At 42.3% G+C, this 23069-nt stretch overlaps 1 protein-coding gene across 7 annotated transcripts in view; it reads left to right on the forward strand.

Annotated features, from left to right (window-relative positions):
* CPEB2 (cytoplasmic polyadenylation element binding protein 2) overlaps positions 1–23069 on the forward strand; it is a 130534-nt gene that overhangs the window by 71446 nt on the left and 36019 nt on the right. For 5 of the 7 annotated variants that reach the window (XM_083158341.1, XM_083158335.1, XM_083158319.1 and 2 more), the window contains 2 exons: positions 8316–8366; positions 17894–17917. In XM_083158341.1, coding sequence (XP_083014467.1) covers positions 8316–8366; positions 17894–17917 — 75 coding nt within the window. The remainder of the gene's footprint in view (positions 1–8315; positions 8367–17893; positions 17918–23069) is intronic. The other 2 variants (XM_083158328.1, XM_083158331.1) reach the window with 1 other exon arrangement.

Below are 23069 nucleotides of genomic sequence, written 5' to 3' on the forward strand. Positions count from 1 at the left end.
AGTTGCTTGGCACACAAAGGGTTAAGATCTAGTACCTGGACTTCTTGGGGTCATTACAAACCATGGCATTTTCTGACTTTTGGAGAATTAAAGTATACTTAAATGCCCAATACCTCATTATATTGCGCTATTATGTGACTGGACCCATCAGAGCTGTGGCATCATAAGTGTTATGGGAATTGTGATGGGAATTGTGATGTAAGGTGTGATCTTGCACGTGTTTGCCCAGTAGCCAAAAGCTACACAGGGTTTTTTCTTTGCCTTGAAGACACTGATCTTTTAAAAATACCTTTAGAAATGTCCCGTAAAACAGCGATGACTCAAGACAAGAATGTTGGCTGCATACCCAACCAAATTCCAGTTCCATAAAGTTGCAGACATATCAGGGACCCTCCCCTAAATATCCTATGTGAGTAACTGGGATTTTAGGTCTTCTGTAGACCTTCTTTACACATATGTATATATTACTTTGAGAGGCAGGGGAAAAATTAGATATGTGCAGGTTCGGATTTACTTGAATTTACCCAGAAGTCAAAACTGTATCTTATTGGCTATCGGCTGTCACATGATTTGGAGTCAAAACATGACCGCCAATGACTAAGGGCGGGATGTATTAAAATACATCTTCGCTGCCTGACCGCCGCAATGCTAGCGCATATGTACTAACATATGCGTCTGGCATCGCGGGGGTGCGGGGGTTCTCCGTCGCCTCCCTCATGCCGGGGACAGCAAAGCAGGCTGTCCCTGGCTCCTCCTACTCCCCCCTGCAGCTGGAAGGACGTCCGGCTGCCATGCTAGGGGGAGGAGGGGTTTACCTTCCCGGGTCCAGGAGGATCTGCAAGAAGGTAAGCTGGGGGAGAGGGGGGGTCGGGGAGGCGGCGGGTGGCGAAAAGAAGACCATAGGCGATATCAGTGCGGCTGGGTATTAGTACATATGAAAATGCGGTAAAACAGGGGTTTTACCGCATTTTCATTTTAATACATCTCGCCCTAAATCCGAGTAAATCCGAACCTGCACATCTAGTAAAAATGCAGTCGCTTTTTTCAGAATTGTCTTTATCCGTGTGTCTCTATTGTAAAGGGGCACTAAGATCAGCCCTCTGTGCTGCTTATTTGTTGTCCTTTCTATGGGGAAATATTTATACTAGATTAGTGGATTCTCAAACTGTGTGCTAAGCTCCCTGGGTGCCACGCATCTCTTGCATGGGTGCCAAAATATATTAATGGTCAAAATGATAGGCAAAACCTGTGCTGGTAGCAGCCAATCTTAAAACATGGACAATTCTAACACCACCACATAACTCACCCTAAGGAAGACCGGTAGGCATAAATGACTCAATTTTTTATTTTATTTTTTCAAAATTTAGAGAACCCCTGCGCTAGATATAATTCTATCTGTACAGGAATGGAATAAACAGTGTTCCTCACATGTCTGCTCTGTCAGACCTGTTGGACCATTCTGATCCTGGCCATGCTCCCATGACATCACCCCCACCCCACAACCTATACCTTGCTATTGTGCCACACCCGCAAACCTTTGTATTTTAATGGGATTTTAGACCTCAACTGACTGACAGGAGACAACTTGGATAAGATTAAATGGATCCTGTGGAAGAGAATTTTGCAAGTTGCGTGAAAATTACCTCTTAATGCAAAAGCATCATAAAAACTAGTTAAAATATTTTTTTGGGTACCTTTCTCCCTACATTAGGGGTTTCTAAACATTATGGAATCACTGCACCATAGAGTATCAACATTATATTTTTTTAATCAATGATAAGTTGTTTTATTTTTGATAAATTAAAAAAAAAAAATTAAATTGTGCCTACCTGTCATTTCTAGGTTATGTGGGGGTGTACAGATGTGCTTCTGATCACATTTTTAACCTTCTGAGAGCCAACATCTCTGTAAAATATGAAAAATATTGGTTAAAAATTCCAGCGCCGCTCACATTTGTTATATAAATTAAAATAAAAAATGTTGTGTAAAAAAAAATATAATAATTTCTGTAGAAGGTCAACATTACAGGTCATTATGATGAATATAAATGTTTGCTTACCAATTTTCACACCAGTTTTGACAAATTCACTTGACACTCAAAGGGTTAATGAGTGATAAATGCTAAATTAAATGTTGGGTTGGTGTCCTTTAAAAACAAACAAAAAAAACAACAATTTTTTTATTCCCTTTCCCATATATGGTTTATATAAGCTGCCAACAGTTTATCTGAGCCAAATGCAATAAAATATACATAGATCACACACACACTGTATCCGTGTATTCTCAGTCAGGATTTTTTTTTGTTTGTTTTCTAACTTGTTTTAGAGAAGCAGACCGAATCATTCTGTTTGCTTAAATGTCACTGCCTATACAGAAAATGATTCATGTTTATCACTACCTGTTGCCATATGTCTGTGAATGTTTGTCCCGTAGCCTTAGAGGTTTTTTCTTATTTAAGTCCACCATTTGGTCACAAAAGGCTGCTTTTGCACCACATTTCTGCACTATTCGTTACTTGGTATTGTGAAAGATATGCTCTGACCACTCCCTCTTTATGGCCACTCCCAGGGCCACATGTACTAAGCTTGAAAAGTGAAAAAAAATTGAGTTATAAAGTACCAGCCAATCAGCTCCTAACTACCATGCTACAGGCTGTTTGAAAAATGAAAGTTAAATTCTGATTGGCTGTTGGATTATCACTCTCCATTTGATCATATTTCAAGGCTTGGCACATCTTGCCCCCAATCTGCTAAACCTAAGAGCGAAAAATATCTGATTTTGGCCTTTGCGTCCATGCCAATCGCTTGCAACTGCATGAATAGGTATTTTGTGCTTGAATAAGAAAAATTAAATTGAATGCCACTTTTTAATGTTGATTTAATTGCGGTTTAATGCCATTTTAATGTCCCCATCTGTGTTCTCACCACCGCCAACCATCCTCCATCCAGCACTTTCCTGCCCCTATGTTGTGGGCTGCTGCCCTCCTGCCCCCCAGTGTCTGGCTCTGAAAGGCCTGGCTTGTTCTCATCAGCGGGTGAACTATATGCCCCAGCCAATGAGTAGCCCTTCTGTCTTGGAGAGCCTTTAGGAGATGTGGATTCATGAACGATAACATTTGCAATGCCGTTGGCCAGCTCTGTTGAGCCTGGGATGTATGTATGTGTGTGTACTCCTAAGCACATTCTTTTTGCTAGAAGAAAGCCAGTCTTTGTGTTAAATAATAACTCCCCTCTAAACTGGAATAATCAAAACAAGTGAGGACAGTGCATCTTGTGTGTGGCGTGGTGGAGCTGAAGAGAAAGTGATTGGAATGTTGAGCACGTGTGAGCGAGCCGCTTCCCCTCTCAACTATGACTAAGCATCTTGTGCCTCGCTCTTTCCCTGTGTATGTTTTGGCACACAGAACAAACTTTTTTTTTTTTTGTATTGCCTGGGCCGACTCCCCCTTCCCCTGCAGGATGTCATTGGATGTATACAGTACCCTACACTCATTTCTTGTCAATGGATAAACCCTTGTAGTAAACACACTTTTTGAAGAATGTCTTCGGTTTCCTCCATGGTTTTTATAGACGTCTTTTATTTCTCAATTTATATGGTTGATGGCGCTGTATGTTGAGTTGGACACACGTGGAATTGCAGACTGGTCTCGCGGATATCAGCACACGCACCACAGATAGATTAATCCCTAACTTCAGAGGTTTCCTACAAAATACGTGAGACCATGCGAAATCGCAGAATGGTTATATCTAGTGTGCGTTCGAGCCATATCCATGCTCGTCCGTAGTGGGAATTTAGGCACTATGGCCCTTTTATTCAGTTCTAATCACAGTATAAATGGGTGTGGTATAGGGTTCGGACAGTCGGGACCCCGACTGGCCGGACTCAGACAGCATGGCGAGCGCAGCACAGCCCCTTGCAAGCTCGCCACCTATTCTATTCTCCCTCTATGGGGGTCATAGACCCCCACAAGGGAGAATAGCCAGTGGCCGTCGGGATCCCGAGTGTCCGGGTTTTGACTGTCGGGAACCTGACGTCGGGTAAATGACTGTCGGGTTCCTGACGTCTGGTAAATGACTGTCGGGTTCCCGTCCGGCACCCGTACAAATTTTTTTAGAGGGTTAAGTTTGGGTGGGGTGTGTTGAAACTGAAATCTAAATTGCAGTGTAAAAAAAATGCAGCCAGTATTTACCCTGCACAGAAACAAAATAATTAACCCCCAATGTAACTCTCTGCACATGTTACGTCTGCCCCACCTGCAGTGCACATGGTTTTGCCCATTTTGAGAAATTTGTTCTGCAATCAGATCTGAATAATATGTGTATAGTTTGTACATCTCCACATGGTTGCATGGCTTTCCTAAAGCGCTACAAAAACATTCTGGTTAATTGGCTTATGACAAAAAGAACCTCAATACCTTTGCATGTCAGGGTTTACAGATTCGATGCTTCGCTAGCACATTTTTCTGTAAAACCATTTCTGAGCTCTGCGTTCTCAGGCTGGTCTAGAAGATGTCAGAGATGGGATACTCTTGTGCCCAGTTACAGAGGTGGAAAGGCTTCTAGGTTTTAACTTGGGGCCCTGGGAATTGTGTAACATCAGCATTAGCCTGCATTAAAGTTCTTTTATTACAGTTAAAGAGAATCAATCCAATAATTGGAAATAGAGAACGCTGGATGCAAATATTATTGCTTAATAATAGAATCTTCCATATTAAAACAGAGATATTGGCAGAATTCATCCTAAAAATAATGCGCGAGTATTTATTTTTGTGGACTTTGCAAACTACTGGTTGAGCAGTTCTACCAAAAAAAGATTCTATAACATTTTAGTGCAGATTCCTAACTGACATGCTGTGCCTTTATTATTTGAACTTTTTGCTCTACCATCACAAGGCAGTGTAGTGTGGGACATTTGGTTTTGGGGCAGGAGGTATTTCATAGCACTTGTAAATGTGTTAATAGCACTGGAAAGGCAGGATAATGCTGAATATCAAAGCTTAAACTTTAGAATTTGGGGGTAAGGCGTTCTTTTTCGGTGGAATAAAAAAAAAAATGTTGTGTCATGTTGCACACGCAATCATGCTAAGGCTGTTATGTGAAACATTAATTTCTGAAGGTTTGGTCCGTTTTTTTTAACTGTTAATCTGTAACCATGATGTTTCCAGAATTCTGACTCCTGGTTGCACATCAGTTAACAGAAACTGCAGAAATGTGATCCCATAGTGGTTATGCTGCATTTAGCATGTAGTAACATTTCACAACCCTTTTCAAAAACAATTAGTGTCATGAGCTGGCTGTAATTGGATACACTTTATTGTATTATTTATTATTACCAAATATTTATATAACGTACTAGGGTTAATTTTGCTAGGAGTCCATAACCTACCAGTATATTTTTGGATTGTGGGAGGTAACCAGAGTACCCAGAGGAAACCCACGCAAGCACGGGGAGAATATACAAACTCCACGCAGTTAGGACCATGGTGGGAATTGAACCCATGACCTCAATGCTGTGAGGCAGAAGTCTGGGGTTAAGGACAATATTGCCCCAGATTCTTCCCTTGTATACAGACATTGGGTATATTGCTGGTATCACACATTGTACCACTCCTCTGCACAGCCCACTGAGGGCAGGGTGCCCCAATAACACCACAGTGTTGGCACAACCAATCAGTAATGGGTGCAGTTGCAGACAAACCTTTCTTCCCCAACACCTGTCATACTTGTGTATAAGGCAATAAGTGACGGAGGAGGGGAAATAATGAATTGCATAGTGACGGATAAGAAGGGAAGGGCAGACTGTATGTTCTGACTAGATCTCCAGGTAACATTTTAAGCCATGAGTAATAACATGCCGGTTCTTCAGCTGTTGTGGAACTAGACATCCCAGCATGTCATGTCACAATGTTAACATGCCCAAATAGCAAAGTTGTGCAGGGTACGTTGCAGTACCACATGTTACACACCTGGTCTAAGCAAATAACCGTGTGTGTGTGTGTGTGTGTCTAGCACCCAGAGATAAACATACATAATCTAGAGAAGATCTTGCTCTAACTGACAAATGTAAAGATTGTGGTTTGGTAGGCTAAAACATAACCGCAAGACACACGTTCCATGACCTACTATAGATTGGGTTCTCAAATTTATATGTGCAAACTGCGGAATTGTTCCCTCCACACTGTATATATCTTGGAGCTGACTTGTACACTACAGTAATTAGAATATCTGTGGAAAAGCAGTTTCTGGTGTTCTAGGCGTGGGCGTCCTGACTCTGCTGCAGATTTATGCAGTATTCCCCAGGATCCATGCATATTTTATGTCCACACTCCAGTCACAGGCAACACCCCGAGCAGGTACTGGATGTGCTTATTTCAGGAAACACATCTAATACTTGTGCTATAATTGGCAGCACACGCGTATGAGTTTGTCACGGGGCCTTATTCACCCAAGTGGGAGTTTCCACTTCACATAAAGTGAAATATAGGTTCCAGCACTGATACTGAATAAAGTCACCACAAGGCCCAGAAGTTTGTCTGGGCTGTCCATTTAAATAGGTGCAGAATAGCACTCTGCAGTAACCCATAGCAACCAATCAGACTGTAGGCTGGTAGGTAAGTGAAGGGAAGATGGGTTACTATCATGTGCTGGATCAATGTGGATTATGGGCATAATGCCATGATATTCCAAGGGGAAAGGATCATTTACTGTAGTACCTATTTTAAAGGGGGTTGAGCGGTTAATATCCACATTTTGCTTCTGAATTTGCATGGTAGACATTTTCCTCAATATACACTATTTTTTTTTTCTTTGTTTTTTAATTACCCAGATTTTGGCTATATAGATAGTTTACACATATCGTTCAGTGTGTACAATCAGTGTCGTTTGACCAGTCGTTGCCCTTAGTTGTTTAGTGTGTATGGGGCTTGAGAGATTTATGAAAGCCTGAAAATGGGAGATGGAGCATAATAAAGTGTAAAACAGTTAAACTACCAACCAATCGGCTCCTGTTGTTTTTCAAACGTCGCAGTTTTGAGCGGATTGTCGGTACTTTCTCCATGCCCCTATATTACTGCTTTTCCACTGACCTGACCTAAAAAAATCCAAATTTTTGCACATGAACACTCATCTACCAACGATTTTTGTCAGTGGAAATGGGTACAAGGTAAAACTCCTGGGTAAAGTGACCCAGGATTTTTACCCAGGAATCAAGTAAAACCCCCCCAGGTAAGGAGCTGAGGAAAAACAGCTCTTACCTGGGCAGGGAGGCTGGCCATTGCGCAACTGCCGGTCCCCGACACATCTTCAGATGCCCTCCAGTCCACCCGGTTCTAGCCCACTGCCCTGCTTTCCGGGGTTTTCACTTCAGTAGACACAGTGTGTACCCCAGTGTTATGGAAACTTTCAAATATATCAAGGGTTTTAGTAAGGTACAGGAGGGAGACATTCTTCACAGGAAGAGGAGCAACAGAACACAAGGACATACACTGACACTAGGGGGAGGAAAAATTACTTCACAGAAAGAGTAGTGGATTAATGGAATAGCCTCCCATCAGAGGTGGTAGAGGCAAATACAGTACTACAATTTAAATATGCTTGGGAATAGGCATATTGATATCCTTACAAAGAAATAAGGTTTAAATATGGTTTGAGGTAACATGTTTAAAAAAGGAGCAGACTAGATGGTTCTTATCTGCCGTCAAATTCTATGTCTCTGAGACCCGACAAAATCCCGGGTCCCACCTGGGTTCCTACTGCAGACAAATTAATTTGACTGGAAACATCCAATTTTTTTTTTTTTTAAGATGTGTTGTATGTATGCCATCCTCCGATTTATCATGACAAGCCTGAAAGATGTGCTGCTATTGGGCTCTTAATACGCTGCAAACTAGACCTAGTTCACAGTGCAAAATAATCGAATACGAGACGTCACCAACATGTTCAGGGCAGTAATACACAGAACAGTGTTCAGGGGAAATGTTTTCTTAATGAATCTTGTGTGGATTATGTTTCTGCCTGTTGGTTTCTTGGCAGCATCAGAAAGGTCCCTGCTGTTCGGAGTATAGAGAGGGTATAGAGTCTTTGGAAGTGGGAGCGAAATCTCAGAGGTCAGCACATTTCAGGAGAGTATGCAGCCAGAAACGAAGCACTTATCCTATTGGGCTATCCTATTGGGACATAACTAGGGCTGTGAGTGGTTCCGCACCGATCTAACTCTTAACCTAAATACTGTACATTCTAGAACCCTGCTGTGTATTAATCTACATTATTAACCTAAAATATCTTATTTATATATTGTTGTTTTTCTCAATATCTTAGGTCGTTTGAACTACCCACATCCAGGAACAGACAGTCTTCTGATGTTAAACGGTAAGTCATTTAAAAAAAAAAAAAAACTTAAATATACTATTATGACATCACTTCCTGTTTATATTGGCAGTGATGTCGCTGGTCACATGGTGCCTGTAACAGTATTTGGATAATGTAGTCCCTGTAATAAGTCATGAGGATATTACTACGTCACCAATTTGAGGATGTAAATGATCACTTACATCAGCCGATGTGCCCCATGCAAATAGTTCATTGGATTTAAGATGAGCAATGGCCACATCCCTCATAGAAGCAGCCATTTTTTTTTATAACAGCTAGTAATGCCTTGGGGCAGAAGAAAGAACAGATTGTAATGTAGTAGAATAAAAGGAAATAGTTACTTGTTCTGTTTGGATATGCCTTTGCAGAATTGTTGTGCATGCCAGTCTGGCTGTTTGGTGTTAGTCGTCAGCAGTTGCCTTTCACTTTACGCACCAAGTCACCCGGGTTGTAAAGTTTCACCTTTGGCACCCGGGGTTAATGAACAAAGGTCAAGGAAGCGGTGACCTTTTATCTCTGTGCATAATTGTTGATCCAGTGACTGATTTCATAGTGCGCTAGAATGAATCTTTCTGCTCCAAATTCCCCACCCGCAGCAATTTCTTTGGTGCTTAAGCCAGAACACGTGGGATAGTCAAATGATTTTGTCATTTGGAGCGGCCGTAAAAAATAGTTTATAGTGACAAGAGTCTAATCAAGTGCCATGCGCCCTAAGATATATGGTGCTTGTTGATTGCATGAGGAATAAATTGCTACTAACACAACTAAATGCTCAGTCAGTTTTCAGTTTTACAGTGGCATAGGGGGGAGCAAAGTATAGAATTAATAAGCCGGTCCTTCTAGTCCAGGACTACTGAGTGTTTTCGAAGGGAGCCAGGGAAAATGATGTCATCTTTAAGCGCCTGCAGAGGGAAGAAGACAGTACAGAGGTGCGTTAAACATGGTGCCAACCTGGGTCAAAGGGTTGGTGTAAACAGGGTCTGAGCCAGCTTGGTGCGGTGTCCAAAAAAAAAAGGTGCAAATGGGATTTAGGTACAGTTGGGGTATGACTCTTTGGGTACAGTGTTGCAGGTGTATTTTGTGCATTGGCTGTATGGTTTTATTTGGGCACCGAGGAGGACTTGTGTTGAGTTGAATTTACGCCCGTAAGCCAAGCATATCTTGCATAAACTGGGAACACACAAGTACGGGCCATGAATAGTTGTATGCATTTTGATTACTAAAGCAGCGGGTTGTAATGGAGGGGTTATAATAAAGGCAAGGTTCTGCTGAGCTGATGTAGAAGAAATACCCCTTGATTTGAGGATCATCTCTCGGACCTTTGTATACGGTAGCTATTTATCCAAACGTATGATGACTACTAGTATATTAGAACCACGCGTCCATGTCGTTGCATCGCAAAATACCAATATAGGAACAGCTTTTGCTTATGGGACTTTATTTTCCCACGCGCTGTTCTTTTAAGTAAAGAACACCCTATTTATTTCTACATGAAAATACTGGATCATTTTTTTTTTTTAATTTTATACTCTGGGGGAACAGCAAAAAGAAATCAGATCAAACAAAAAGCGCCTGTACATTAATGAATGCTTAACGAAACTGCTGCCAGCAAAACGGAAAAAAACATCCGTGTAGACGAACCAACAGCAACTGTGACTCTTGTGACCCTGTTGCTTTCAGTGTAAGCCCTGCGTGAGTGCGTCTAACTATGTATATATTTACACTGTTTACGCTTTCCAGGTGAGCTTTTGTTAACAGAATGATTGAGTCAGAGGGCGGTATTCAATGAGCCGGAATCGCCAAGTTTTATGGCGATTCCGGGGTTTTTTCGTGGCTGACGGTGATTTTTGGAGCTCCAAATGCGAATCACCGTATTCAATGAGCTAGAATCGCCGTTGACGACCGGTGAATGAAGCTGCAATCGCCAAATGTTTTCCTGTACAAATCGCCGTTTTTTGTGTATAGGATTTTTCATGGGGAATCGACGGTAGTTGAGGGGAATCGCCAAAAGTGTATTCAATGTGAAGTTGGCGATTCCTTTTTCTTCTTTCATATCGCCGTTCCTCTCCGAGTGCCCCTCGTCATCTTTTTATGGTGAACTTTTATAGGAACATGTCAAATAATTGGTTTTAAGTGCTCTATTTAACTATGCAAGTCTAATGTATTATTATTTGCTGCCCTTGTGTGATGTCATGGTCGTAGAAGTGCTATACAAATATATATTTAATTTTTTCAGGTATTTTTTTTTTCTCCCACAAAGCACTGTTCTTACCCATGGTGCACCTCACTTACCCATGATTCTCCTCCCCACCTCACTCCTTCGTTTGCCCTTTGACCAGATTTCCCAGCGTTTGCCGTCTGCTGTATGGGAAGCGTTTGTCCAGGGTAATTTGCTTGTTTCTAGCATTTATCTGCGATTTTTTAAACAACTGACTACATTAATGAGGCTGTGTAGGGAAACGCCGGTATGGCTGAGAATCGCCGTTAGGGCCGGCGATTCTCAGCCACGTTGAATAGGGTGACTTGGCGACTCCCCACGAATCTCCATGCATGGCGATTCACTGCTAAAAACCGGCGATTGGCAGGCGAATGTTAAATCTGAATCACTGTAACCAGCGATTCAGGACATTGAATACCGCCCAGAGAGTCCCATTCTCCCGTTCCTGCGCGGAATTAATCACTTCGGTAGGGTCTCCTCTGCGCCATGAATTGACAGAAAAGGGATGTTGGTTTATTTCTGTTCTCTAAAAGACTTTCTCAGATCCAGCATGAAATCTCCAATTAGGCTCCAGTTGCTTAACACACTCGGCGAGCGAACAGGCCTCCGGGGTGAAGTGGGATTAAAAACCTTTCCTCGCTTCTTCTCCATGTATCAGTCTTGACATAATTTTTCATCGAACGTGGGATGTGGCTACTGTTTTGAAAGGGAACGGAGTTATGTAATTGAGGGCAGAATGGAGTCCAGGCAATTTTCATGCAAATCGGCTGACTGCTGTTCTGCCTACAGCGGTGCCAGAGCTTAATAGGGATAGTTCAACATTGCGGGTCAATACGGCCATTTCTCTCCAGCAGTGTTTGTAGATAAAGAACCCTCTGATTTTTAAGCTGCATTTATGTACATCTGAAATGGAGGCAGAGATATTTACATTTGGAATTTAATTGTTTCACACAAATGATGTACAGAGATGTGATCTGTAGGAGGTTTTACCGAATCAAAGTCGTTTCCTACTTCTCGTAGAAGAGGTTCTGGAAATCTGTCTGTTTTCACGTTCTATACGGTTCTAAGGAATTTATAAACCTCCTTCCTGGGTCACGTTTATTTTATTATACGATTTCCCCAAACCGTTATGGAAGTGTTCGGAGCATGTGGTTGTGCGTCTGTACAGCTTATTACCCACTAGCACTAGGATAGTGTACTCTGAGGCCTGTATACGGTTGACTTGCTGTGGGTATGGGTCGTTGGCTCGACCATTATTACTGTAGGTCGAAATGCATTGGGTTGACCATTGAAGGTCGACAGGGTTGGAAGGGTTGTAGAGTTTGGGGGTGGCCCTGCGCTCACCTTCTGATATGTGTGTAGTACTAATCCCAGAATGGAGTGATTACACTGTTTAAAAATAAAGATTGCAACAAGGGACTGAAGATAGAACAAGGGTTGGAAGGGTTGACAAGCATTAGGTCGACAATCAAAAAACATCCCGAATGTCGAAATAAAGTGTACGCGCGGCTCACTGTGCTCACCATGCTTCCGGGCACGGTGCCTCAATACTCTCGGCACACTGTTTTATTCTCCCACCATGCCGTAGTGTATGTAGGGCATGAAATACCGCCTGTCGGCACAAAAAAAAAAATGTGCAAAGCTCATGTCTTTTGACTGTCAACTTTCCCATTGTTGACCTAATGCTTGTGTCGACCTTCCAACCCGATCGACCTTAACCATTTTGACCCAATGACCATATACCCTTGCTGTATAGGAGTTTGCTATGTTGTAGTGGGTTTGTTTGAGTCGGTGTTCGGATGGCGTCAACACCAACAAAAGTTTTAACATGGCACTGATCGACACCCGTACTTTACCATCCACCTGGACTTAGATTGGGTATTAGGGTTCCATGTGTTCAGGTGTCGACATTCACACCAAAACACACTGAAAAAATAATGTGGGGGGTAGTTGAGGACCGAAGTTGAGAACCACTGGTGTCGCATACCTGGTATGGGGCTCCGTGTCTTCACACATTTGGATGTTGCTATTTTAGGCTGGAAGGAAACAGAAGGGTGAAATTATTATTTGAGCTTGAATTCTAATGATATGTGGATTATATTTGAAATGCTGACCTTGGATTTAGCACACTTTTCATGACTCTCCAATTGTGTTGAAAAAGATTCACCCTTGGTGGTCATTCCACATATCCTTAATATATAGTTTCCTAGCATCTGCCCGTGGCTGTGCTATCGTGGATGTCTGTTATCGCTTAGCGTATCTACAATGTGTACTTTATATTGTAGACCTTGATCACACAATGTATGTCTTTGTAAACATTACGTGCAACTTTTCCTTCAAGGATTGACACAAAAAAAAATAGCTTGAGGATACCATCCTGTGAGCAAGCCCATATGAGAAGCAGCTGGTCCTGAGATCTATGCCTGGAGCCCTGAGCGTTTGCCCCTGTAACTTGTTGATCGGCATAGCAAAGCAGACTTAAGCAGGCCATACACCTACAGATTGATTGTCAGATCTGGCTGGTCGGAACAAAAACCTGGTAATATCTGAGTGACCGTTTTTGGCAGTTTTCCAGCATTTCAAAGCAAATGGTCAACTGTCATCTGCGCTCACCCGTTACCAGGTTTTTGTTCCAACCGGCCAGATCTGACAATCAATCTGTAGGTGTATGGCCAGCTTTACAAGAATGCCTCCATTAGGTTCCTCTGCAGAGCAGTCACAATTGTTGGGTTCTGTTGCAGAACATGGGCGGAGTCACTTGAGTAGTCTGCACACACTGAGTGTCTAGCGCCTGGTGTCTCCCTTTATTGATCCTCTCATCGATGTCACAGTTATGTATAGATTTGTAAGCACTTATGTATGCAGTGAGATATAGCTACCTCTTGTAGAGATGTGTGGCTTATTTTTTATAGCTTTATATTTGATTATTTTGAAATACTGGATCTGCTTTTGTCAGGGATGCCTACTCCTGTCTCTGGCGCCTCTCTTGACTTAAGAGTATTCCCGGTGCAATGTTTTTCCTTTAAAGCAAGACTACATACTGGTCATATCAATAGTACCAGGGGATTTTATTTATACTCTACATCAGTGGAAAATTGTACCACATGGAGACTTGCTGAGAAGAAATCCCACCACCCAACCGTATGTTCGGCTGCTCAGCAGGTGTGAGCCGGTGGGGATATCTTGACTGGGGAAAGCCTATTTGTTTGACTGCAGTGTTGAAACCGTAAAACAAAGAATTTCACATTCCCTAAGCCTGTGTTGGTCACTGGACAGACTGATTTTTTTGGGAGATGTATTTTTTTTCTGCCCCTGTCAATAAGCTTATTTAACAAAGAGAGTGGCAATAGAGGAGCCAATAAAGAAAACCTGATTTTGGGTTTTGCAGTTCTCTTGCAGAATTGCAGCATTAGATTGCTGTTGCTGTATTTAGTGAAAATAGACAATCTTCGTGGCCACCACCATGTGATAAATAGACCCATAACTCTTTGTGCACAGGCAACTGCGTAATGCCACTATCCCTAAAGATGAAGTAGAATCCTATTGGACAAAAAGGACAAGACAATATATTGTGTACTGCTAATCCTGAAATGTTTGTGAAATAATGTTCCTGGACCGGTAACCCTGGCCAATCATCATCATAATTTATCTAGTATGGATCTGTCCTCTCAATAAGGGGATTAGCAGGAATACGGTTTGTGAGGGCCCAAAGGCAACTTTTGGACGGGGCACCTAAAAATACAAACCTGTGTTTAGTGTCCTCTGTTCCCATTATCAAACACAAACCCCAGTACACAAAACTGCACAGTGCCACTCACATTAGTGATGGCGCAATGTGTAGGGGTCTATGGGTGGGGGCAGCGGCCGCTCTGCTAATCCTGCTCTGGAGTTTAGTTCTATCCAAGAACGACGTCAGGTGAGGTTTTTTTTGGAATAATGATCAAAAGCTGTCAAATCAAACAGCAGCGAAAGCTATAAAATGTGCAGGACCTGCATACCAGAGGAACAACTATTCCGAAATAATGTAGTTACCAGGCTACACTGGGAGTAATGGACCCTCTGCAAACTTCTTGCAACTATGCCAGTGTCATCAACAGTGTTTGAATATACTTGTAAAATGGCAAACTACCCCTTTGACCTTTCACCTGAGTTAGATGGAGCTCGGCCACTGCTCTCCATTAAATAAATAAATAAATGACAGACGCATCACCGGGGCCATTGACCCCAGTAACAACCCCCCCCTTGATCCGCCTATGGATCAATCCATGTAATATTTTTGTTATTGTTGTCCCTACATATCTTAGCCAGGACTGTAAAGTATCTCACTGCTGTCAGAATTATACCACTTATAAAGTTAACTTGTATAAACATTACTTTTAGACAGTAACTGTTTCTAAAAGCTTATATTCTCGTTTCGAAGTGGTCTAAACTCTACCACCGCTTACTGCACATATTTGATCTCCCAGCAGGAATAATCCTTATCTGCTTTCTTGGAATTTCTTTCAATGAAGGTGAGGTTTCAGTAGTAACAAAAGACCAAGGGCCAGATGCACTAAAATTCAGAGTGATAAACAACCAACCAATCAGCTCCTACCTGCCATGTCACAGACTGTGTTTGAAAAATGTCAGGCAGGAGCTGATTGGTTAGTTGTTTATCACTCTGAATATCATCCCTTTTGAAGCTCAGTGCATCTGGCCCCAAGTCCTTTAAGGTGAGCTGCTTTCACCACACGTTAAGTCCTGCTACGCCATTATGCGTTTCACTCCTGCCCAGACCACCTGACCTAAGTAGACGGGAGATCTTTTATATGTTCCTTGTCTTTGTGGAAATGTATCTGTGGTTGAGGTACATGCTGATAATATATGCATTCTTGCAGTGTAGCGTCTTGTGATTTTCCTCCTGCTGGTTCACAGTCTGTGTTGGAAATAGTATTGCAGATATTTTTAGAATGTGATGGTAAAAGAGGCTGCACGTGAATTGATGTGGGCGGTAATGCTCTATAAAATGACTAGCATGTGACAGTGGTGTGACGGATCTCATTAGTCCCCTATACATATCTGTTCATTGTGTGTTACCATGTGAGAAGAGGCATTTATAATCCGTATGTCCCTATATCTATTATACATTGTGTATAGGAAATATTAATTCCCTGTATCCCTGGCCAATTTAACACAAGGCAGCGTTGCCTAGGAATGGGGCTTACTTTTATTTATAAAAAAAAAAAAACAGAAACTATTTCAACCATGCTGGTGCTTTAGCTAAACCTGGGTAAGAATGGAACGCAGTGGAGGCTAAAATAAGTGCCGCCATCACAACATTACAGCTATGTGCCAGCACACGCCATGTACCAAAGAGTGCGATACCCTTGAGCATGCGTGTGTCCCCCTAAAACAAGCCTCATATTGGCTTGGCGGTTCTATAAATATTTATACATAATAAAATAAATAAATAAAATAAATATAATAGTTTCCCTTCTATTCTCTTCAGCACAATGGAATTTCTTCTGTTTCTAGATGAAGATTTGTTTGTTACTACAATGAGGGCTTTTGTATTGTTGTATTGTTGTATTGTTGACAAAAGAATTTGAAAGAAGTTTCTGTTTTTCCTGTCACACAGCGCATGAGGGTCAAACAGTACAGCCCTCATATTGTATGTAGCAAATGTACAAAATGTTCCTTGGAGCATGAGATCTTGGTTTTTGTAATTGGACTTTCGTTTTTCTTTTACTTTTTTTGTATTTTGAAGGATGGGGGTCATGTTTGCTTTTGTGCGTGGTTTGCAGAAAGTTTATGTAATAAAAGAAAGCGTTTTATCAGTGTGGATTTCTAACTTGCGTTGGCTAGTTGTTCTGGTCAATGCACGGGCGGGTCAATAGACTCACTTCACTTCATGGCCCCTGCTACATCTATTCCACATGCAGTCTCTGGAATTGTACTTTTAGGCTGTACTTTAGACTTTCTCTGGAATGTAGAACATGACTTTCTCTGGAAATCCTTTACGAGCGGTATTATATTGTGTCTTCGGTGTTCACAGTGCAATGTTGAGAGCTTTTCACGGATTAAAGTTAATACAGGGCTGTGAGAAATATCTATTTAATTTATTTATGTAGTTTCTTATTTAGCTCACCGTCAGAGGGGTTAAATTACCCCTCATAGGGAAATTGGTAGGATACACATCTATAGCATAGCGATCCCACCAGATTACAAGGAACCGTCCATGTACTTAGAATGAATCTATGGAGTCATAAGTTACTTTGACCATACTGAAACTTAATTCTAATGTAGAATGCAACCCATTAACGAGCAGTCTGATATTCTATATTAAGCTTTGTGAACCTTTGCTGCCCACGCATCAGACCAACATTCCTCCAACCATCCAAATAGTTGCTTGGATGGAATAAAAATATGGTACTGGATGGGAGCAAAGGGCAAACAGAAATGTGCTCAGAAACCCAGGAAAATGGACAGAAACATTCAGTCAAATTGTTTAAATCAAACAGATTCAACTACAGTACCGAGTCTGAGCCACAGTTTTTGTCCTTTTCCAGATTTTGGGAGCACATTTCTGAAGTAAATATTACAGTTTCTCCCATCCAGTGCCATATTTTTATTCCATCCAAGCAACTAGTTGGCTGGTTGGAGGAAAGTTGGTCTGTGTGGCCACCATAAGGCTATTTTATTAGCATATACGTATGCTGCAACTTGTGGTTTCATAACTGCTGTAGAGCCACAGTTTTGTAAAGTCATTTATTATAACATTTCAGAAATAGGAGCGACATGATATTGGTGCGCAGGTGAAGGTGCTATTCTTTATGTGCTAATGTGGTTCATATTAAATGTGGTCTTCGCATAGGTTATGTTTTTTTTTTTTTTTTCTTTTTATATATAATTCTTTTATTTGGTTGGGAGTGCACCAGTTTTTCATTAATATCCTATTTATTTGTAATATAAGCTAATTTCCAGGGTTTTCACCATAGTGTTTGCAGGGATGCATCTTGTGCTGAAAGTTGTATTTTTTGCTGCCAGTGTATAGTGAACACATTAGCTCAAGGGTGGCCAAACCTGTCCTCAAGAACTTCCAACGGTGCATGTATTTCAGGCAACCTGTGGATCTATAGTAGGAATGAATGCAGCAAGTTTGAAAATGTGACCGTTAGTATTGACTACAGCTGTGCACCAGCTAGGTGACCAGGAAAACATGGACCGTTGGTAGATCTCGAGGACCGGTTTGGACACCCCAGCATTAGCTGAACTGCTGACCAAGTGTTTCTGTCATAAATTCTTAACATTGTCCTTTGTTTACATGCAGCAAGGAGTTATGGGAGAAGACGAGGTAATTTGATTTTTTTATTACTAAAGTTCAATTAACAATTGTTCTGCCTGATCAATCCTGATTTGCCCGTCATCTTTTCTCAATCAAATTTTCTGTAAACGTATATTATACGTATTTATACATAATACGTTATTAACATTCATACCATTAACTGTTAACTACGATTTGAAGATTCCGTGCTTTTAACTTTTTTTTTTTGTTTTTTTTTATTTCTGTTACCCTGTCGGTTAATGATGCTACCGGGTCATGCAATCCAGTTAAAATTCATATCTGTCCCTCCCCCCACCCATCAGCACCTGGAAATGTAACGTGTCGCCTGTTTATTGGACCGAGACATTTAGTCCAGAGCTTGTCCTCTTCTGCCTCCTATGAGGGGCTGCTATATGGTTGCCATTTTTGGAAATGTCCTTATTGCCTCTTTCGTTGGTACCAAGCCACTGGGATCTTGTCTTCCAATATCAGTCAGGTCACATCCGTGTCACCTCCATGACCCCTATAGTTCTCATACACTCACCTTTATTATCTGCAGTATATTACTGAATGGCTTGTGTAAGTGTATACTATATATGCATTATCTAAGTTGAAGCCCATATGTTTTGGTTTAGTGCAGGAAAGCCTACGTGATAATGGCTGTTTTATATTCTATACCGGGAAAGAGATATGTATCGCTCCGTGCACTTCTCCCAGCTAAACAATGTCTGATGAGAAAGTAGAGCTTACAGTAGGTAAAGGAATTGGTGGCAATAACCTTTTAGCAGAAACAAATAGAAAAAGGCAAAGACATTATGCACGATCTGGAAAAAGAGAGGGTTTATGTTGGCACCATCACTGAATGTACAGATTTCTTCACAGATTTTTGTATAGATGCTTTACTCCAGTGGGTCCTGACCTTCTCAGCATGGGGTCGCGACTCCATGTTGCTGACCATCAGGCTGAAGACTTTTCTAATCTGTCAGTGATTCAAGGAGTCTAAAAAATCAGTTGCATTGTCTGTTATTTTAGACTCCTCCCATCATGTTGTGTCTCCACACTGCTGCCATGTATGTGCTGCCTGCTGACTACACATGTGATGTGAGGGCCTTCTGCAGTGACTTGCTGGGATCCTGTAATTATTTTTATTATCTGATGGGGTCCCAGAGCAAAGTAGTTTGAGGACCCCTGCTTTACTCCATTAGACATATTTTACAGGAAAGCTTTATAGCATTGGATTACCATGTTTGTGCCTTTACCATGGTACACCCAAGCCACATGAAGTAGCTATGGAGTCTCACGCAAGTGACGGAAGACTGACCCATCCTAGAGTTATCAAACCAGCTGCTGTGGTGGTCGGCATATGAGAACTAAATCAGCCTTTAATAGAAACCATTCAAACCGCTCTTAAACTTAACCAGGTGGATTTTCCATCAGATACACATCTGATTGCTAGGTACTTTATCTCCCTCCATTTTCTTTTTCCAAGACTCGATACATCCCCCTCCCTTAATTTTTTGCCAACTTGCTAATCAAAATCTCCTGAAGGCCACTTTAACGTGCGATTGTGATGTTACTGATCTAGCATTAAATTGTGTTCACGCGATCCCATTCCTGACATTCTCCACCGAACATCTATGTGGATTCACAATGAAAAGTGGCATAGCAGGATTTGATTAAATGCATGATACCAAAGCACGGGTAGGAATTGTGCAGCCATCCGGAGACTGCGAACAGCAAGTTCTGTGTGGAAATACTTTGGACACTAATAAGTGCAGTGACCTTTGGAAAGGCTGTCACAGTAAGCATTCAGTGATTATTACTGCCTCTGCTGTAGGCCCGTGGTCCGGATGCACACTCCGGGCTATGTGATGTAGTGGAGAGGTCACATGATTAAGCTATTTAAATTTTGTTGTTAATCTGTGCATGGTAGCTACTGCCAGCATACACGGCTTGTGGCTACCATGTCATAGCCTGGCAAGGACATTGTTTTCCATGAACTCTTTACTAGAATGTCACTTTTGCTAATACAGTAAAAACAATCTCTCTATGGACTGTATTCAATGATTTTTGCGAACTGTGACAGAGAGCAGTGCTGACTGCTTTATTGTCGCAGCTCGCAGGGTCAGTATTCAACTGACCCCCTGCATGCGCCATTTTCTCCTTGCTAGGTTTGTGTAGCGGCAGGGAAAAGGTGAGTGCGGCTGCAAAAACAGCGAGGCGCCCGGCTAAATGCAGCAGGCTCCCTGCATTACCCGCGAGCCTCGCTGTTTGGGGGAATTCCCCCGGAACGTAGAATAGGCTGAACGGTTGGTGCGGGGTTTAAACGGCGAGGATCACTTGTTTTCAGTGAACCCCGCCATTTAACCCTTTCGCAACCGCATTGACTACAGCCCTATATTATCAAATGCTGATTCAATTACAAACATATTAGTCGGGTGTGACAAGTTGCCGATGGCGCAGGATACCGACATCCCAACTACCATAATATTGACAGAAGCCAGCAACTAATGTAACGCTAATCCTAATCCTCCTGCAGTATAATCCCAGCGCTGACCTCCCGCAGCATAATCCCAGCTCTTCCCTCCCGCAGCATAATCCCAGCACTGACCTCCCGCAGCATAATCCCAGCGCTGACCTCCCTCAACCTTTCCTTTCCCCGGCACACATACATTGAGGATTACAGCGTCAGCATTTTGAGGGTGTCGTGATTCCGTCGCTGGTCTCTTGTATGCCGGTTTGCATTCCAGATGCATTCCATTGTAAATATTAGCATATAGGTATAAGCATGCCTGAGGTCAATAGAGAAATCCATTCTAAAATATCACTGTAGTGCCACCTCTAACCCATTATACTAGATCATGCTGTTGCTTTGAGGATCTGAGGAAAGCCTGTAGGGATTGAGTTGTGCTCATATGAATTTACTTTTTAACAATATGGGGCATTTAACATATGCTCCTTCCCTGTAATTGTGTGAGATTATGATTTTTAGAGCATTTAAGGTATGCTGAAAAGTCACGCATAGTCCTGACCTTGGATCCCATACCCACGCGGTTCTTCATGATAAGATGACTTGCAGGAACGAATGGCGTTCTTATGGATTCAGGCCTGTGTATTAAAGCCTCTATAACAGTATAAATGGAATCCTAGCTCTGTCAGAGTGTTCATACTTTGGTCACCGGGCATCCAGCAGATCGTACACACGCAGGTCCAGATGACTAATTTTGTGGAACCTACATCAGAGACCTTGCTTAGTAAGGGTGAGGCCCTGTATGAACCTGTCCCATCCCTGTCACTCAGCTTGTATGAGTGTTCTGATTAATTGGTAGAGTTCAGTTACCGGAGCATCTGTGCCAGGACTGGGAAATCCTGAACCGGATTGTTTGCTGCAGCTTAGGTGAGAAGGAGTGTATTGGCACAGAATTCACTCTGAATCATACACACTATTGTTCAATCGCTGTAGCACAATGCATACAAACCAAATCATTATCCAGTGCCTGGGGCTTTTAGTCTCCCACCAGTCAGGGGTAAAGGCTGCACAGTGTGTTCTGGACCAAAATAACCGCAGTACACACACTGGTCGCCGTGCACTTTAACCCATTACAGAACGGAATGCCTGCTTTCTGTGATTGGACAGAAGAGCGCCCCACTTGTATTGTCCCATTTTCCCCATAATCCCTGTGGCTCTCTTCTGTCTCCCGACACAATAGCATTGGGGTCATGGCCTAGAAGCAAAAGGCTGTGACATCACTGAGGGTATGTCTGGCCCCTGAAAGGACCAAAAAGACAACATAAGGCAGGTATTGTCCTTCTCTCCTCTAAAGCGCAGTGCAGCATAACATGAGGTCCAGTGTGTACAGTCACTTGTCTCCGGCTTAATTAACAAAATATTAGTATATTTAGTACTTAATACATTATTGGTGCCACAACGATGTAAGAAGTTATGTTCCCAAAGTCCACAATTCCATTCCAGGTTTTGACCTTTTGCAGTCCAAATTTTTCTTTTGCAATTCAAACAGTCTGGCTTTAATTGTATTTTTTTTATTATTATTATTCAAAATGGTCTACATTGATTGTTGAATGATGTTAATGTTATTTTAAAGTGGCTCACCATTGGATCTGCTACTAGCGCTAGGGCTGTTGAGCGTGACCTAGATGTCAGACTTGAAAACGCTTAAGGATACACTTGAGCCTAGATCAGGGGTGTCCAAACTTTTTGCGACGAGGGCCAGATTTGGTGAAGTGTCAATGTGTGGGGGCCGACCATTCAGCCTGACATTCTTTGAATCATTAATCACATCAGAATGGTTCCCCACTCTGCCCCCATTCACTGTATGTCCCCCAGCCTGCCCCTCTTTCACTGTATGTCCCCCATTCACTGCATGTTCCCCACTCTACACCCATTCACTCTGTCCCCCCAGCCTGCCCCCCTTCTCTTAATGTCCATCAGTGCCTCCATTCATTGTATGTCCCCAAGCCTGACCCTCCTTCACTGTGGGCCTTATTCCAGTTCACTCTTTCTGCCAAAATCCTTCTTAGATGGAGAAAACCATGTGCACTGCAGGGGGGCAGATGTAAAATGTGCAGAGAGAATTAGATTTGGGTGAGTTATTTTGTTTCTGTGCAGGGAAAATACTGACTGCTTTATTTTTACACTGCGATATTGATCTCACTTTGATGTAAAACCCCACCCAAATCTAACTCTCTCTTCACTAGTAACATCTGCCCCACCTGAAGTGCACATGGTTTTGTCCATCTAAGAAGGATTTTGTCAGAGTGAATTAGAATAAGGCCCTGTATGACTCCCATTCACTGTATGACTCCCATTCACTGTATGACTCCCATTCACTGTATGACTCCCATTCACTGTATGACTCCCATTCACTGTATGACTCCCATTCACTGTATGACTCCCATTCACTGTATGACTCCCATTCACTGTATGACTCCCATTCACTGTATGACTCCCATTCACTGTATGACTCCCATTCACTGTATGACTCCCATTCACTGTATGACCCCCATTCACTGTATGACCCCCATTCACTGTATGACCCCCATTCACTGTATGACCCCCATTCACTGTATGACCCCCATTCACTGTATGACCCCCATTCACTGTGTACCCCACTCAGCCCCCATTCACTGTATGTCCCCCAGCCTGACCCTCCTTCACTGTATG

Source organism: Crinia signifera, chromosome 1, assembly GCF_055691185.1.
Source record: "Crinia signifera chromosome 1, ASM5569118v1, whole genome shotgun sequence".
Taxonomy (NCBI): domain Eukaryota; kingdom Metazoa; phylum Chordata; class Amphibia; order Anura; family Myobatrachidae; genus Crinia; species Crinia signifera.